General features: G+C 38.6%; 1 protein-coding gene across 3 annotated transcripts in view; it reads left to right on the forward strand.

Moving 5' to 3' along the window:
• The window catches only part of ASB3 (ankyrin repeat and SOCS box containing 3), a 123,625-nt gene that overhangs the window by 51,364 nt on the left and 53,102 nt on the right, over nucleotides 1-19,159 (forward strand). For all 3 annotated transcript variants that reach the window (XM_054476183.2, XM_054476188.2, XM_054476189.2), the window contains 2 exons: nucleotides 8,939-9,051; nucleotides 9,661-9,796. In XM_054476183.2, the coding sequence (XP_054332158.1) occupies nucleotides 8,939-9,051; nucleotides 9,661-9,796 (249 nt within the window). The remainder of the gene's footprint in view (nucleotides 1-8,938; nucleotides 9,052-9,660; nucleotides 9,797-19,159) is intronic.

The following is a 19,159-nucleotide window of genomic DNA, read 5'->3' on the forward strand; positions in this document are numbered from 1 at the left end:
TTTGTCTGGTTTGATTGAAGAACTCAAATTTTAATTTTATTCCATTTTAATTAATTAAAATTTAAACAGCCAAATGAAGCTTCTGTCTTCTATATTGGAGAGCAGTTCTAGATAGCAACAGAATGAGTGCAGTTCTTCATACATCCTTAACCGAACAGTAGTCCTGTTTTATTTTTGAAATATTTATCTCCTTTGCCCTAACATGTGGTCCTAGATGGGTCTCACATAAAAAGGTGAAGGAGCAAAGAAACACCAGCTTAGCCAACTAGTTTTGCTTATCATTAGGATGGTAAAAGTCACAACTGAATTTTTCTCATTATCCTCCATTGATTAGGTGATTATCAGGCCTCTACACTATCAGGCTTAGTTCCTGATATCATGGGCTTACAATTTAATTGAGGATATTGCAATTATCAGAATTCAAGATAGGCTGTAATAAATACCATAAGAGGTACAAAGTATATGAAGGTTAGTTTCGTCCTAATTACTGTGTTGTTATTCTGCTGTGGATTTATCTATTTGTCTCTTCTCTCTCTCCCTCTTTCTTTAGGTTTTAAATCATTTTTCAATTAATATATAAAATGTGACTTTAATATTACTGAGTAAATAGGACAGTGTTCAGTTTGATTTTTGTTCTGATGTGTTTTAAAAAATTCAGGGTATACTATATGCACATTAGGAATATTTTAGATACTCAAAGGGTTCTTGAAATTTTTGTTTTGAAATTCCCTTCAGAATTTGTGGCAGTCTTTTTTTTTTTTTTTTTTTTTCCTTTTTAAAAATGTCCTGGACAATTTCACACACACAAAAGCTTGGAGACATCCTTCCCCTTCCTCTCACAAGTACCCAGGATTGATCTCCATTCTTTTGGAACAGTATGGTCTCATCACTCTGACTCAGCCAGAAGTCTTAGGAGTTCCATGGCCCCTCAGTAGTGTTTGACTTCTAATTATTTCTGTTCCATTCTTAACCCTTCAGCAGTTTTTATTTGCCTTACCTTGTTCGTGTGCAACCTATGCTTGAACCAAGGACCCTTGGGCAACTTCCACACAGAGGCCTCCTGTCTGCACAATTCACTCTTCTTTAGGGCCTTACCTGCAGATTTCAACCACTTAAATTCTAATCTCTGTCTCCTCAGTTTACTACTGCACTTGAGCCTCTTTCCTCTGGTTGGAGTACACCTTCCCCAACCTTAGCGTTGCTCTACTTGGACTTCAACTCACTGTACCATAACGGGGAAATGTCCCCAGGTACAGAGCTGGGGTGATCATGGGCTCATCTCTTTTGTTTCACTTCTCTCAGGAATCACAGTCGTCTGCCTGTTGGTTAATACCCGAGTAAGTTGCCTTATTTATTTTGTTCACTCTTATGATTGTTTTGGATGGATGGCTAGTTTAGTACCAGTTATACTGTCATAACCCAAAGTATAATTCTGAAGCTTATTCAATTTAGAGAGGGAATCTTAAAAAGAGAAATCAATATCTTCTTTTAGACATGTTTTTTTCTTTTTTGAGACAGAGTCTTGCTCTGTTGCCTAGGCTGGAGTGCTATTGCACGATCTCGGCTCACTGCAACCTCCGCTTCCTGGGCTGAAATGATTCTTGTGCCTCAGTGTACTTGGGACTACAGGCATGCACTACCACACCTGGCTAATTTTATATTTTTAGTAGAGACTGGGTTTCAATATGTTGGTCAGGAATTCCTCACCTCAGGTGATCTGCTCACCTTGGTCTCCCAAAGTGCTGGGATTACAGGTATGAGCCACTGTGCCCTACCCAATTTTTTTTTTTTTTTTTTCTGAGATGGAATCTTACTCTGTCACCCAGGCTGGAGTGTAGTGGTGCTATTTCGGCTCACTGCAAGCTCCGCCTCCTGGGTTCACGCCATTCTTCTGCCTCGGCCTCCCAAGTAGTTGGGATTACAGGCGCCTGCCACCATGCCTGGCTAATATTTTTGTATTTTTAGTAGAGACAGGGTTTCACCATGTTAGCTGGGATAGTCTCGATCTCCTGACCTCACGATCCGCCTGCCTCGGCCTCCCAAAGTGCTGGGATTACAGGCGTGAGCTACCGCGCCCGGCCTCCAATTTTAAGGTTATTAATTTATGTCACCATCACCTAGATAAGATAGTTCCACTTTTACCACATCCCTGCCAGATACTTACTCTGTGTTTCATTTTAAATATTCTGGTGGGTGGTGTTGTGGTTGCTCACTCAGGTTTTAATTTGCATTTCCCTAATGGATGACAAGGTGGTGAGTACTTTTCCATGTATTTTATTAGCTATTTGCATATTCTCCTTTGTGAAGTTCCTGCACAAATTTTCCCATGTTTTAAAAATAATTTATCTTTTTATTGATTTAAGGAGTTCTTAATTTTAACGTGGTCCAATTTATCACTATTTACCTTTATGTTTATTGCTTTTAATATGAAGATTAAAAATTATTTTTCTATTCCAAGATCAGTTTATAGATTTTTCCTTTCTGTTTTTTTGTTTTTGTTTGTTTTTTTTTTTTCTAGAAGCTTTGTTGTTCCTAAATCCAATCTGGAATTTAATTCCCAATCCATCTGAAATTGATTATTGGGTATTGTGTGGGACAGGGGTCAAGATTTTTTTTTCCCCATATGGATATTCAGTGGACCCAAAACCATTGTCGCCTTTGTCATAAAAGTGACCATTTGTTGAGGGTATCTGTTTCTGCAGTTTCAGTTGTTTCATTAATCTCTTTCTCTATCCTCTGCCAATACCATGCTACCTTAATTATTCCAGCTTTATTGGTTTTGATAGCTGGTTGTATGAGTCCTCTGGCTTTATTCTACATGATTGTTTTGGCTTTATTTGGCCCTTTACATTCCCATCTGTATGAATCAGTTTTTGTTTTTTTTTCCAACTATTAAGACAATACCCGTAGCACCTTTGGGTATTTTGATTGGGCTCACATTGAATCTTTAGATTGTTTTGGGGAGAATTGATAATTTTACAATAGTGAATCTTTATATCTATGAACATGGCGTATTCTACTTTTTTTTTTTAGATCTTTGCTTTTCTCAGTAGTATTTTGTAGTTTACGGTTTAGAGGTTTTGCATGTTTTATTAAATTTATGCCTCCAGTTCTGTGTTAGGCATGTTGATTTTAAGGGGCTGATAGAATGTCTGGATGGAAATATTTGGCAGATATTTGGAAATTTGGTTATGGACCATGAGGGAAAGTTCAGTTAGGAGCAATCATTCACCTAGAGATGAATTTGCTCAGTAACGTTTCAGAACTGAACAAATTCACTAATAGAGAACATGTATAGGCTGGGTGTGGTGGCTCATGTCTGTAATCCCAGCACTTTGGGAGGCCGAGGCAGGCTGGTCACTGGGGGTCAGGAGTTCGAGACCAGCCTAGCTAACATGGTGAAACACCTTCTCTACTAAAAGTACAAAAATTATCTGGGCATGGAGGTGTACATCTATAATCCCAGCTACTAGGGAGGATGAGGCAGGAGAATCGCTTGAACCTGGGAGGTGGAGGTTGTAGTGAGCGAAGATCGTACCACTGCACTCCAGCCTGGGCAACAGAGCAAGACTCCATCTCAAAACAAACAAACAAAACAAAACAAAACAAAAATATATAAAGTAAAGGAATAAAAAAATTGAGACTGAAGACAGAATCCTGGTGAGTCATCACATTTCTGGAATAGTAGGATAGAAAAAGTAAACCAAGAAGAATGAGTTGTTAGAGAAAGTTGTAACACCACAACAGTGCTGTTGACATGGAGAAAAAAGTTTATGTTAGAGAAATATGGGGAATTTAATGCCAGAGGCAGTAGGAACTGAATAGGAGGTTCAAGGCTGAGAAAAGGCCATTGAATTTGATGATGATTTTCAAGGGAATAGCTTCACATGAATTATGGCAGTAGAATTTGCATGATAGTTATTGATTAAGTGATTAAAAGGTCCATGGAGGCAGATATTTTTGTCTCTTATTCACTTCTGCATCTCTAGTACCTGGAATGTTACCTGGTACATAATAGGCACTAAGTAGGCATTTGTTGAATGAATGAACGAGTGATTTGTGGGAAAATGGGATCATTGAATGTAGACTCAAGAAGAGTAGTCTTTGGGGGTAGTTTAGTGGTAAAAAAAGAAAGTGAGAGAAAACAGTAGATGGAAGATATTTTGTTTGTTTGTTTTACTTTTAGGGAAAGGAAAACCTAAACTAGTTTGCAGATTGAACAGTGGAGCCCAGTAGAGAAGGAATGATGAGAAAAAACTGGAGAAGAGACAATATGAGGAACAAACTGCAAAGTGGAGTGTTGGGAACAGGCCCCCCAAAATCTGGCCATAAACTGGCCCCAAAACTGGCCATAAACAAAATCTCTGCAGCACTGTGACATGTTGGTGACGGCCGTGACGCCCACACTGGAAGGATGTGGGTTTACCAGAATGAGGGCAAGGGACACCTGGCCTACCCAGGGCGGAAAACCGCTTAAAGGCATTCTTAAACCACAAACAATACCATGAGCGATCTGTGCCTTAAGGACATGCTCCTGCTGCAGATAATTAGCCAAACCCATCCCTTTATTTCCGCCCATCCCTTTGTTTCCCATAAGGAATACTTTTAGTTAATCTATAATCTGCAGAAACAATGCTTATCACTGGCTTGATCTTAATAAATATGTGGGTAAATCTCTGTTCAAGGCTGTCAGCTCCAAAGGTTGTGAGACCCCTGATTTCCCACTCCACACCTCTATATTTCTCTGTGTGTGTCTTTAATTCCTCTAGCACTGCTGGGTTAGGGTCTCCCCGACCGAGCTGGTCTCGGCAGTGGAGAAGGTGGAAGGCCAAGGTGGGCGGATTATATAAGGTCAGGAGTTCAAGACCAGCCTGGCTAAAATGGAGAAAACCTGTCTCTACTAAAAATATAAAAATTAGCTGGGTGTGGTGTCACATGCTGGTGGTCCCAGGTACTCGGGAGGCTGAGGCAGGAGAATCGCTTGAACCTGGGAGACAGAGGTTGCTGTGAGCCGAAATAGTGCTACTGCACTCTAGCTTGGGCGACAGAGTGAGAATCCATCTAAAAAAAAAAAAAAAGAAAAAAAGGAAGTGGAGAAGGTATGGAATTGAGGGAAAGGACACAGATGAAACTCTAAAAAGGAGGAAGCCTGCTTCTTCTCATGAGATATGGAAAAAATAAGTAAATCAAGTTTCTACACAGACTATAATGTAAAATATCATTGTGTAGTTCATTCCTGTTAGCAACATTGTTTCAGTTGGATAGGGTTAGTTTGCTATTGCTGACGTGTATCATTCTCTCTACATCTAGATAGCTCTCAAGGCAGAAGCACTCTTTTTATACTTTGATATCCTTCTCTATCCTTCCCATCTGTATTCCCACTATCTCCATGGAATTCACAGGTACTCAGTGTTTATAGATACTTGAGTGACTCTGTTCTTAGAAAAGACTGTGAAGTCTGTTTTATTTGCTAGGTTGTTTCTAAACATGCTCTTATGCTTGGTTTTCTCAGTAGGCTTGAGAAAGTATGTCTGTATAAAGTAATGACCGCCTTTTTGGAAGCAAACCATTCAGCACAGTTATGGGTCTCCTCTTCAGCCCATCCAATTTGATAATTCCATTTTAATAGACAAAGTGAGTGCTCCTCTTCCAAAGTGGAGGCTTTGGTAGTAAATCTGAGCTCTAAATACACTTTTCTAAACCACGATTTCTCAATTAATAACTGTTAAATTTGCTTTATTTTGAAATAATTAACAAGGGCTGTGAAAATAATATTTTTCTGCTCATGTGTTAAGTTTTACTTTTATCATTGGGAAATATTTTTAATAGTTGCAGATAGCAGATTTCTTAATATATTTATGATATTAAAAGTGAAAACATACTGTTGCATCATGAGGTTAAAAAAATGAAAATTTTTCTGTCATCTATGTTGTATTTAATAATCAAAACACATTTTTTGACTTTAATTTTTATAAGGTCAGGCTAACTTGTGGAAAACTTACCTTCACTCTCCTTCATATATCAGTGCTGACTACCTGATAATCTTCAAGTCATGGACTGGCTATAGAATGATTTTTGCTAACAATCACTGATAATGATGTATGAATTTGATATGAAACAGATTTTTTTCCTTTTATGACCTCCACCCAAAATTATTACTATTATTTTCAGGCTTTTTTTAATATGGTAATTTCATTTGTAATTTCTTTATTTTATTTTTTTAACTTTTCAGTTATTTTTTTTAAAGCTGTTGTGGGGCCAGGTATGGTGGCTCATGCCTATAATCCCAGCACATTGGGAGGCTGAGGCGGGGGTGGATCACCTGAGGCCAGGAGTTCGAGACCAGCTTGGCCAACATGGTGAAACCTTGTCTCCGCTAAAAATACAAAAATTAGCCAGACGTGGTGGTGCACACTTGTAATCCCAGCTACTCGGGAGGCTGAGGCAGAAGAATTGCATGAAACGCAGGATGGGGAGGTTGCAGTAAGCCGAGTTTGTGCCACTGCACTCCAGCCTGGGTGACAGAGTGAGACTCCATCTCAAAATAAAACAAACTGTTGTGGGGGCCAAGTGTGATGGCTCACACCTGTAATCCCAGCACTTTGGGAGGCTGAGGCTGGTGGATTACCTGAGGTCAGGAGTTCAGGACCACCCTGGCCAACATGGTGAGACACCGTCTCTACAAAAATACCAAAAAGTAGCCAAGCATGATTGCGGGTGCCTGTAATCCCAGCTACTTGGGAGGCTGAGGCGGGAGAATTGCTTAAACCTGGGAGGCAGAGGTTGCAGTGAACTGAGATCGCGCCATCGCATTCCAGCATGGGCGACAGAGCGAGACTCGTCTCAAAAAAAGGAAAAAAAAACTGTCATGGATACTGTCAGTGTATATATTTCTGGGGTATCAGAGAGCCACCCCAAATTAGATTGACTTTAGATCGTTTATACAAAAATAGCTTGAAGAACTTTTTTTTCCATGGTAAATGCTTTTGAATATTAACTTAGTTATGTTAGATTCCTACCTCAGTGGTACTGTCACAGCCATTGGTTACATTTCTGAAACCCTTCAGAGTAAGAGTTTCGGTTTTTTGTTTTGTTTAGTTTTTTGAGATGGAGTCTCGCTCTGTCACCCAGGCTGGAGTGCAGTGCAGTAATCTCAGCTCACTGCAACCTCCACCTCCCAGGTTCAAGCGATTCTTCTGCCTCAGCCTCCCGAGTAGCTAGGACTACAGGTGCGTGCCACCACGCCCAGCTAATTTTTTGTATTTTTAGTAGAGACAGGGTTTCACCATGTTAGCCAGGATGGTCTCGATCTCCTGAACTCGTGGTCCACCCGCCTTAGCCTCCCAAAGTGCTGGGATTACAGGCGGGAGCCACCAAATTGGTGGAGAATTTTTTATTAAAGAACTTCTGAGAGTCTTATAGGGGAAATAAGCTTTGGTATAAATTGAATATATAAAACGAGTAGAATATCAATGGCATGTTACTTGTCTTCAGTAATAATGAGCACACTTATCATTTCTTGTTTTACACTTTTAAGAATTTTTATATTCCCATTGTTTCATGTATATTAGTGTTTTCTAATGTGACTCATTATCCAAATGTGCCTTCCTAATTTTGTGACTGAGAAGTCTTGCTTCCCGCTTCCTGCCTCCTACTATAGTAGGAGATATAGAATAACTGTATGATTGAAATGAAAAAAAAAAATCTTATTCTTCAAATCTTTTTTCCTGCTAATCAAAACCACGATGAGATACCATCTCACAGCAGTCAGAATGGCTGGTATTAAAAAGTAAAAAAATAACAGGTGCTGGCGAGGTTGAGGAGAAAAAGGAACATGTATACACTGTTGATGGGAGTGTACATTAATTCAACCATTGTGGAAAGCAGTATGGTGATTCCTCAGAGAGCTAAACACAACTGCCATTTGACCCAGCAATCCCGTTACTGGGTATATACCCAAAGGAATAGAAATCATTCTACTGTAAAGATGCATGCACACGTATGTTCGTTGCAGCACCATTCACAATCGCCAAGACATGAAATCAACTTAAATCTTCTTTCTCACATCCAAGCACGTTAGCCAGACCTTCTTGTACACATCTTACCTTCCTTTCTTATAAATACTACTATTTCTCAATTTTAAGTTTCTGAACTTAAAATTTAAAGAAGTCACTCAGTAGCCTCACACCTAACAACATTCACAGTATACCTAATTTGCTAATGGTGTGTGTGTGTGTTTGTACTTATTTTATAAAGCACTTTGTAATTCTATTCTGGCATTCTGTTTTTCATTAACTTCGTGCTTAAATTCCTCCATAATTAGTGCCACCTTCATAGCAAAGTTTTGTGCAAAATAATCTGCATCTCTTTAACAACATTTTTTATTTTTTCTGGAATCCCCTTTTAGTTCACATAAGTAAGAATGTTTACATTTTCATTGATGGATATAAGAATATTTTGACAATGCTTATGGTTTATAATGGTAAAAAAAATCTAAGATGAAGAACTTGCTTTTTCATTTTGTCAGTTACTCTTTTTATTTGTGATCAAATGTAGTAATAACAAACCTTTCACTCCTTTCGAGATTGCTTTTCCAGACTGGTACTGTTGATTCTGAATTGTCCACCTTATATCCTCCCAGTTTCATTTTAACAAACTGGAGCTAGGCTGTTTCCATTTTCAGAGAGAATAAACGTTTGCTTCTTGGCTCCAGTTCCTCTGTGTCTTTTAACATGCTATTGAAAATCATTTTGTATGTGTTCAGAAAGAATTAGATATATGTTAATGGATTTGGGCTAAGATAATTGTGATAAATGTTTAGGAATAATCAGAGCATTGTGGTTCTGAGGTGAGTAAGTGATGAGAACATCACCAAAGTGTCCAGTCCTACAAACATGCCTTTTTGCTGACATTAATTTTTCTAACTGCTGTATTACAGCTGTTGAAAATGGACAGATAGATGTGTTAAGGCTGTTGCTTCAACACGGAGCAAATGTTAATGGATCCCATTCTATGTGTGGATGGAACTCCTTGCACCAGGCTTCTTTTCAGGTAACCTCTGAATTTATTATTTCATTTCCATGTAAATTGTGTGTTTTACCCTCTTAAAATGACAGTCCTATGCAGTTTTTGCTTTCTGCTTGCCTGTGATTTATGATGGTTAGTGCAGTACAGAAAAGGCAGTCTAAATGCTAATGATGATTGTGAATAAGCCAACTTCTGTAGCAGCTGTAGAAGCTTTGGGCTATAGGGATTATCTACATTTTGAAAATGTTGATGGCATATTTAAGAAACCATCAGTTATTTGAGATATAAATTGATAAAGAGCAGTGGGTTATTTTATTTATAATAATGTGTTTAGAAATTGTGAGTGCTCCTTAGTGCTTTGGTTAGCAAGCTAATTTTGCAGGATTCTATAAGGTTTATAATTCCTAGAGATCAGTGTTTCATGTTTACATTTATTGGGTTAACTAGAAATATAGGATAATCTGATTGTTTGGCCAATTTCTTTCCAACTAATACAGCAGTATACTGTTTTGTTTTTTTCTTCAAGTTATCCTTTAGTGAGAGGATAAAAAAGAAAAAAAAACACAGTAAGAAAAAAGATACCTTCTATTTTCTTTGTTTTTTTCTTATTTAAAATGTGAATCTGTGCTTTAGGAAAATGCTGAGATCATAAAATTGCTTCTTGAAAAAGGAGCAAACAAGGAATGCCAGGATGACTTTGGAATCACACCTTTATTTGTGGCTGCTCAGTATGGCAAGCTAGAAAGCTTGAGCATACTTATTTCATCGGGTAAGATTATCCATTAGCCTTTGTACTGTTAAGATCATGAGCTTTAAACTTTATATTTCCTAGAGGAATAATTCTTGACTCACGTATAAATCAGGTTGTGAAATTTATGGTTTTATGTAAGTGGTAAATAAGAGTAAATACAAATTGATTTATAAACCTGGTTATTAAGTGTCTATTACTAACAATGCAATGCACAGCTACTAATTTATCTGAGTAGGAACATAATGATCTATCACTAAAGCAGGTTTATTGGCAAGTTGAATGATGGGGCTGTCCTTTCCTGTAGGGACTTGAGCAGTTTCAACTTTCTAGGGTGTAAGACTAGTTTAGGCTTAATTACCTTATTAGATGGCTGTTTTGTGTATTAAGGCTTTGAGGGGTATGTTTTGTTAATTTTGTGATTATGTAAATGGGTTTATTTCAAAGCAGGTTTACACTTTATTATGTTAATAGTAACCTAACCTGCTAAAGGTTTCTCTGTGACAACCCTTCCACATTCAGCATTGCCAGGGAAGTTGGTGTGTTCAGGTGGCATTCTTACTCTAAGTGACAGTTTTGTGACCAGAAATGTTTATTATGTAGGGGCTTTAAATCTCTCCCAAACACCAGATATGCTCTTCACAGTGCTAACTTGATGAAGCGTGAATCACAGTAGGCTAGGCAATTAAAAAAAAATACCTAGGCTTTTTTTTGGCCAGGCACGGTTGCTCATGCCTGTAATCCCAGCACTTTGGGAGGCCAAGGTGGGCAGATCACTTGAGACCAGGAGTTTGAGACAGCCTGGCCAACATGGCGAAACCCCATCTTTACTGAAAATACAAAAATTAGCTGGGCATGGTGTCATGCGCCTGTAATTCCAACTACTAGGGAAGCTGAGACACGAGAATTGCTTGAACCTGGGAGGCGGAGGTTGCAGCGAGCTGAGATCGCACCACTGCACTCCAGCCTGGGCAACAGAGGGAGACTCTGTCTCCAAAAAAAAAAAGAAAGAAAGAAAGAAAACCTAGGCTTTTTACAAACTTCCTTTAAATATAAAATAGATCATACAAAGTTTGTTTGTTTGCTTGTTTATTGATTGATTGAGGCCAGGCCTTGCTCCATCACCCAGGCTAGAGTATAGTGGTATGATCACAGCTCATTGTAACCTTAAACTCCTGGCCTCCAGCGATTTTCCCCCTTTAGCCTACGAAATAGCTGCGATTACAGGTGCATTTCATCATGCCCAGCTAATTAAAAAAACTTTTTTTTTAAAGACATGGGGTCTCAATCTCCCAAACTCAAGTGATCCTCCTGCCTCAGCCTCCCAAAGTGCTGGGATTACACTGTAAGCCTCCGTGCCTGCCCGGCAATCCAGTTTATTTAAACAGCAGGGCACATACTTTCTTATTTTTGCTTTCTTTTACAAACCTTCAAACACTTAAGTCAGAGTAGGAAGTAAAAGAAACAAACATTCATTAAGTGCCAATTTAAGGCATCTGTTACAAATAATGAGTCTGTAAATCTTACAGTTAAGAGGAATCCCCCAAATCATCTGTTCAAACATAATCGTTTTTAGATTAAGAGTCCAGACCGTGAATGTTTAAGTGCCTTGTCAAAGATCTAGACTCGTTTCCTGGCAGAATCAGGGCATGGACCCAGGCCTTCTGATTTCTGATCTTCCTTCTACTACATTGTACCTTCCAGAGGACTATCCTAATTCAGTTTATGACTTGCAGTCCCATAAGTTTCAATTATTAGTGTTTAGGCCGGGACTGTGGCTCATGTCTAATCCCAGCGCTTTGGGAGGCCTGAGGTCAGGAGCTTGAGACCAGCCTGGCCAACATGGTGAAACCCTGTCTCTACTGAAAATACAAAAATTAGCCCAGTGTGGTGGCAGGCACCTGTCCCAGCTACTGGGGAGGGTGAGGCAGGAGAATCGCTTGAACCCATGAGGCAGAGGTTGTAGTGAGCTGAGATCGCACCACCGCACTCCAGTCTGGGCGACAGAGTGAGACTCTGTCTCAAAAACAAAACAAAACAAAACTCTCTCTCTCTCTCTATATATATATATATGTTTAATTAATATTTAGATTAAATAGGCCAGGTGCAGTGGATCATGCCTGTAATCCCAACACTTTGGGAGGCCAAGGTGGGCAGATTGCCTGAGCTCAGGAGTTTGCAACCAGCCTGGACAACATGGTGAAACCCCATCTCTATTAAAATACAAAAAATTAGCCAGGCGTAATGGTGTGTGCCTGTAGTCCCAGCTACTCAGGAGGCTGAGGCAGAAGAATTGCTTAAACCCAGGAGGTGGAGGTTGCAGTGAGCCTAGATCGCGCCTCTGCACTCCAGCCTGGGCGACAGAGTGAGACTCCATCTCCCAAAAAAAAAACCTTAGATTAAAAAGATTAAACTGCACCTTAATGTCTCTCCTCGTGTCAGGTGTGTTTTCTTGTTGCCTGGAGCTCTGAGCTCCTGTTTTGGTTTGCTTTGTTCTTTTTACTTCTTCTCTCTGAATTGTTCTGAATAATCAGTTGAAAAGGTATGTAGGTATGTTTATCATGTAACTGTACATGTTTCCAACCCCTATTACTTTCATTTCAGTGAGTTGTCTGTAATTTTTCCAACTTTTTCACCAGTAGTCTTTAAAGAAATTGGTTTCTTATTCTTTCTGATACTTTGAAATTGTCACTCAAAATAACGCATTAAAAAAAAAGTTAAGGTTTCTTTCTTGACTTAGTCTCTTTTCAGTTATAGTGTTTACTTCTTTCTGAAACTGACAGTGGGTGAAATATCCACCTCATAGAAACCATGAAGATTCTAGTTTCTATCATTTGGAATTTCTGAAGGATCTATAGACTCTTTAATTTACCATTTGTGTTCTATGTAGTTTTTGCATACATAAAACTTTGGTTTATTCAAGGTGCATTTATGGAATATTATTTTAAATAGAAGACAGTCTTTTCCCTCTTGATGATGCTCTTTCCACCAAAATGTATTCTAGAAATTTAAAAAACTCTCATGATCATGTAACGACATCATATTTAGCATATTTAATACATTATTTGCCAACAAGAAAAGTTTGGAGATGACTGCTATTTTCAAAATCTTCACAAAAAGTGAGGTCAGGTTTTAAAAATCTTTATACAATGGTGTATATATAATTTAATTTGATATATGATTTTATTTTATTTTTTATAATTTCAACTTTTATTTCAGATTCAGAGGGTATGCATGCAGGTTTGTTACATAGGTGTATTGCATGATGCTGGGGTTTGGGATATGAATGATCTCATCACCTAGACAGTGGGCATAGTACCCAACAGTTCGCTTTTCAGCCCTTGCCCTGTTCCCTGCCTCCCCTCTCTATTAGTCCCCAGTATCTGTTGTTGCTATCTTTATGTCCTTGAGTACCCAGTGTTTAGCCTCCACTTATAAGTGAGAACATGCAGTATTTGGTTTTCATTAATTTGTTAATTCACTTAGAATAATGGCCTCCAGCTGCATCCATGTTGCTGAAAGGACATGATTTTATTCTTTTCTATGGCTGCGTAGTATTCCATGGTGTACATCTACTGTGTTTTCTTTATCCGATCCACCAGGTATCCATTGATGGGCACCTAGGTTGATTCCATGTCTTTGCTATTGTGAATGGTGCTGTGATGAACATGCAAGTGCATGTATATTTTTGGTAGAATGATTTATTTTCTTTTGGATATATACCCAGTGATGGGATTGTTGGGTCGAATGGTAGTTTTGTTTTAAGTTCTTTGAGAAATTTCCAAACTGCTTTCCACTGCGGCTGAACTAATTTACATTCCCACCAACAATGTATAAGCGTTCCCCTTTGTCTACAACCTCTCTAGCATCTGTTGTTTTTTGACTTTTTAGTAATAGCCTTTCTGACTGGTATAAGATTATATCTCATTGTGGTTTTGATTTGCATTTCTGTGGTGATTGGTGATGTTGAGCAATTCTTCGTGTGTTTGTTGGCTGCTTGTATGTCTTCTTTTGATAAGTATCTTTTCATGTCTTTTGCCCAATTTTTTTTTTTTTTTAAATGGAGTCTTGCTATGTCGCCCAGGATGGCGTACAGTGGCACTATCTCTGCCCACTGCAACCTCTACCTCCTGGGTTCAAGCGATTCTCCTGCCTCAGCCTCCCAAGTAGCTGGGACTACAGGCGCGTGGCACCATGTCTGGCTAATTTTTTGTATTTTTAGTAGAGATGAGGTTTCACCGTGTTAGCCAGGATGGTCTCGATCTCCTCACCTTGTGATCCACCCGCCTTGGCCTCCAAAGTGCTGAGATTACAGGCGTGAGCCACTGTGCCCAGTGCTTTTGCCCAATTTTTAATGGGGTTGTTTTTTGCTTGTTGAATTGTTTAAGTTCCTTATAGATTCTAGATATTGGACAAAGTTAAGATAAAGACCTTTCTAATATCCAGAATCTATAAAGATACATAGTTAGCAAATATTTTCTCCTATTCTGTGGGTTGTCTGTGGATTCTTCTGTTTTACAGAAGCTAAAGAGCTTAATTAATCTAAAGAGATTAATTAGGTTCCACTTACCAATTTTTGTTTTTGTTGCAATTGCTTTTGAGAACTTAGTCATAAATTCTTTCTCAGGGCCGATGTCCAGAACGGTGTTTTCTCATTTTTTTTTCTAACTAGGATTTTTATAGTTTGAGGTCTTATGTTTAAATCTTTAATCCATCTTGAGTTGATTTTTGTATATGGTGAAAGATAGGGGTCCAGTTTCATTCTTCTACATATAGCTAGCCAGCTATACTAGCACCATTTATTGAATAAGGGGTCTCTAACTCATTGCTTATTTTGTCAACTTTGTCAAAGATCAGATGGCTGTAGGTGCGTGGCCGTATTTCTGGATTCTCTGTTCTATTCCATTGGTCTGTGTGTCTGTTTTTGTACCAGGACCATGCTGTTTTGGTTACTGTAGCCTTAAAGTATAGTATGAAATTGGGTAATGTGATGCCTCCAGCTTTATTCTTTTTGCTTGGTATTGCTTTGGCTATTTGTGCCCTTTTTTGGTTCCATATGAATTTAAGAAATTTTTTTTCTAATTCTGTAAAAAATGGTGTTGGTAGTTTGACAGGAATAATGTTGAAGCATAAAAATGACACTTCAGGGACTCAGGGAAAGGATGGGAAGAGGGTGAGGGATAAAAGAGCACAAATTGCGTGCAGTGTATACTGCTTCGGTGATGAGTGCACCAGAATCTCACAAATCACTACTAAAGAACTTTCTCATGTAACCAAACACTACCTGTTCCCCAATAACTTATGAAAATAAAAAACAAAAACAAAAAACTCTGACATTTAACAGGGGAAAAAATAAAGGAATAGTGTTGAATCTATAGATTGATTTGGGCAGTATGGGTATTTTTAAAAATGATATTGATTTTTGCAATCCATAAGCAGCGTTTTCCATTTGTTTGTGTCATCTATGATTTTTTTTCAGTAGTATTTTGTAGTTCTCCTTGTAGAGATCTTTCACCTCCTTGGTAAGATGTATTCCCAAGTTTTTAATTTTTTTTTTTTGGTGGCTTTTATAAATGGAGTTGTGTTCTTGATTTGGCTGTCAGCTTGAACATTATTGATGTATAGAAATGCTGCTGATTTTATACATTGATTTTGTAACCTGAAATTTTACCGAAGTTGTTTATCAGTTTCAGGAGCCTTTTTGTGGAGTCTTTAGAGTTTTCTTGGTATAGAATCATATTGTCAGAGAAGAGAGATTGTTTGACTTCTTCTTTTCCTATTTGGATGCCTTTTATTTCTTTCTCTTGCCTGATTGTTCTGGCAAGGACTTTCAGTACTATGTTGAATAGGAGTGGTAAGAGTGGGTATCCTTGTCTTCTTGTAGTTCTCAAGGAGAATGCTTCCAGCTTTTGCCTGTTCAGTATGATGTTGGCTGTGGGTTGGTCATAGATGATTCTCATTATTTTAAGATACGTTCCTTCAATGCCTAGTTTGTTGAGGGTTTTGTTTTGTTTTGTTTTTATCATGAAGGGATGTTGGGTTTTATGAAGGCTTTTCTCACATCTATTGAGATGATCATATAGTTTTTGTTTTTAATTTTCTTTACGTGGTGAATCCCAATTATTCATTTGCATATAGGAACCAACCTTGCATCTCAACAATGAAGCCTACTTGATCATGATGCATTAACTTCTTGATGTGTTGCTGGATTCAATTTGCTAGTATTTTGTTGAGGATTTTTGTGTCTATGTTCATCAGAGATATTGGCCTGTACTTTTCATTCTTCATTGTGCCTTTGCCAGATTTTGGTATTAGGGTGATGCTGGCTTTGTAGAACAAGTTAGGGAGGAGTCTCTCCTCCTTGGTTTTTGGGAATGGTTTCAGTAGAATTGGTACCGGTTTTTCTTTGTATGTCTGGTAGAATTCAACTGTGAATTCATGTGGTCCAGGACTTTTGGTTGGTAGGTTTTTTTCTTTATTATGGATTCAGTTTTGGAACTTGATATTGGTCTATTTCAATTTCTTTCTTGAGAGATTGTGTAATTTATCCATTTCCTCTAGATTTTCTCATTTGCGTGCATTGAGGTGTTCGTAATAGTCTCAGAGGATCTTGTGTATTTTTGTAGAATCTATTGTAATGTCAACTTTGTTGTTTCAGATTGTACTTATTTGGACCTTTGCTCTTTTTTTATCTAGCTAGCAGTCTATCAATTTTGTTTATCCTTTCAAAGAACCAACTTTTGGTTTCATTGATCCTTTGTATGGATTTTTGGGTCTCAGTTTCATTCAGTTCCACTCTGATTTTAATTATTTTTTTTCTTCTACTAGCTTTGGGGTTAGTTTGTTCTGTTTTTTCTTATTCCTCGAAGTGTAATATTGGATCATTAATTTGAGATCTTTCTTTCTGAGCTAGATGTTTAGTGTTATAAACTTCTTAACACTTTTTGCTGCATTTTAATATGTTTTGTGTCTGTTTTTATTTATTTCAAAGAATTTTTTGATTTCTGCCATAATTTTATTGTTTACTTAAAAGTTATCCAAGAGCAAGTTTGTTTGTTTGATTCTGAGACAGAGTCTCGCTCTATCCAAGAGCAAGTTTGTTTGTTTGTTTGATTTTGAGACAGAGTCTTGCTCTATCTCCAGGCTGGAGTGCAGTGGCACCATGTCGGCTCACCGCAACCTCCGCCTCCCTGGTTCAAGCAATTCTCCTGCCTCAGCCTCCGGAGTAGGTGGGACTATAGGCGCACATCACCACGTCTGGCTAATTTTTTTTTTTTTTTTTTGTAGTTTAGTAGAGATGGGGTTTCACCACATTGCCCAGGCTGGTCTCGAACTCCTGAGCTCAGGCAATCTGCCTGCCTTGGCCTCCCAAAATGCTAGGATTAGAGGCGTGAGCCACCGCGCCCAGCCAAGAGCAAGTTAATTTCTTTGTAATTGTGTGGTTTTGGAAGATCTTGGTTTTGATTTCTATTTTTATTCTACTGTGGTCTGAGAGTATGGTTGGTATTAGTTCAGTTTATTTATTTATTTATTTGTTTGTTTGTTTATTTATTTATTTATTTATTTATATTTTTGGAGACAGCAGGGTCTTGCTCTGTACCCAGACTGGAGTGCAGTGGCATGATCTTGGCTCACTGCAACCTCTGCCTCCTGGTTCAAGCAATTCCCCTGCCTCAGCCTCCTGAGTACCTGGGATTACAGGTGCACACCACTGTGGCCAGCTAATTTTTTTGTATTTTTAGTAGAGATGGGGTTTCACCGTGTTGGCCAATCTGGTCTTGAACTCCTGACCTTCAAGTGATCCGCCCGTCTCGGTCTTACAAGTGAATCAGTTTTTAAAATTTATTGAGATGTGCTTTTTGGCCAAGCATGTGGTCCATCTTGGAGTATGTTCTATGTGCTGTTGAGAAGAATATATATTCTGTGGTTGATGAGTGGAGTGTTCTGTAGATGTGTATTAGGTCCAATTGGTCAAATGTTGAATTTACACCCAGAATTTGTTTTTTAATTTTCTGCCTTAGTGATCTGTCTAATGCTGTCAATGGGATGTTGACATCTCCCAATATTATTACTATCTCTATAGATCTCTAAGAGCTTGTTTTATGAAACTGGATGCTTTAATGTTGAGTGTGTTTATATTTAGGATAGTTAAGTCTTCTCGTTGAATCGAACCCTTTATCATTACGTAATTACTTTCTTTGTCCTTTTTGTACTGTTGTTGGTTTTTTTATATATAATTTTTTCTTAAATAGAAATGGGGTCTCACTGTGTTGCTGTGAACCCCAAATATCTGAGAGAGATCTCAGTCAATTTAGGAAGTTTATTTTGCCAACGTTAAGGGCATGCGCCTGTGACACAGCCTCAGGAGGTCCTGGCAACATATGCCCAAAGTGGTTGGGGCACAACTTGGTTTTATACATTTTATACACGAAACATCCATCTATATATATAAGATATACATTGGTTCTGTCTGGAAAAGCGGGACAACTCAAAGTGGGGAGAGTATGTCCAGGTCATAGGTAGGTAGGAGACAAATGGTTGCCTTTTTTTTTTTTTGAGTTTCTGATTAGCCTTTCCAAAGGAGGCACTCAGATATGCACTTATCCCAGTGAGCAGAGGGATGACTTTGAGTTCTGTCTGTCCTTCGTCCACAAGGAAATTCCTTGTGAGGGAGATACGTAAGTTTTTCTAATCTTAGTAGCTGTTTTTTAGGAATAGAATAGGAGGCTGAGTTATGCTAAGCAGTTCCCAGCTTGACTTTTCCCTTTGGCATAGTGATTGTGGGGGTCCCAAGATTTATTTTCTTTTCACCTTGCCCTGGCTGGTCTTGAACTCCTGAGCTCAAGCGATCCTCCCACCTTGTAAGAGTTAAAGAAAGAGGAAAGAAACACAGAAGATGGGTTGGCAGTTAAAGACAGGTTTACTTTAGATAAAACCTGAGAATGGTTTCTGGCTGATTTCGATCACGAGTGCTTTCTTTTACAGACTAAGTACATGAGTATATATTGGTTTTAGGGTGAGGGGGCTTATCACAAGCTTGGAATGTTTATGTGTGGGGGAGAAGTTTATGGTGAGGTTGGAATGTCTCTGGGCGAAGGGGGGATTATCTTGGGGCTGACATCTTTCCAGAAGGAAGGGAGTTATCTCGGGGCTGACATCTTCCCAGCCGGAGCAGGGCAGCTAGCATGTCTCTGGTCACAGAGGAGTTTGGAATGTTCCTGGTCAGAGATGCTTTTTTAGTTTATGATCATGCTGATCTTAGCCATTTAGGCTGATGCCCTTTGGATTTAGGCAGTTTTTGATTAAGAAATTGGAAAATAGCAGTGCTTGTGCAAGATGGTGATACTCCTGCTCTGTCATACTTTGGCCTCTCAAAGCTCTGGG

This window comes from Pongo pygmaeus, chromosome 12, assembly GCF_028885625.2.
Source record: "Pongo pygmaeus isolate AG05252 chromosome 12, NHGRI_mPonPyg2-v2.0_pri, whole genome shotgun sequence".
NCBI lineage: Eukaryota > Metazoa > Chordata > Mammalia > Primates > Hominidae > Pongo > Pongo pygmaeus.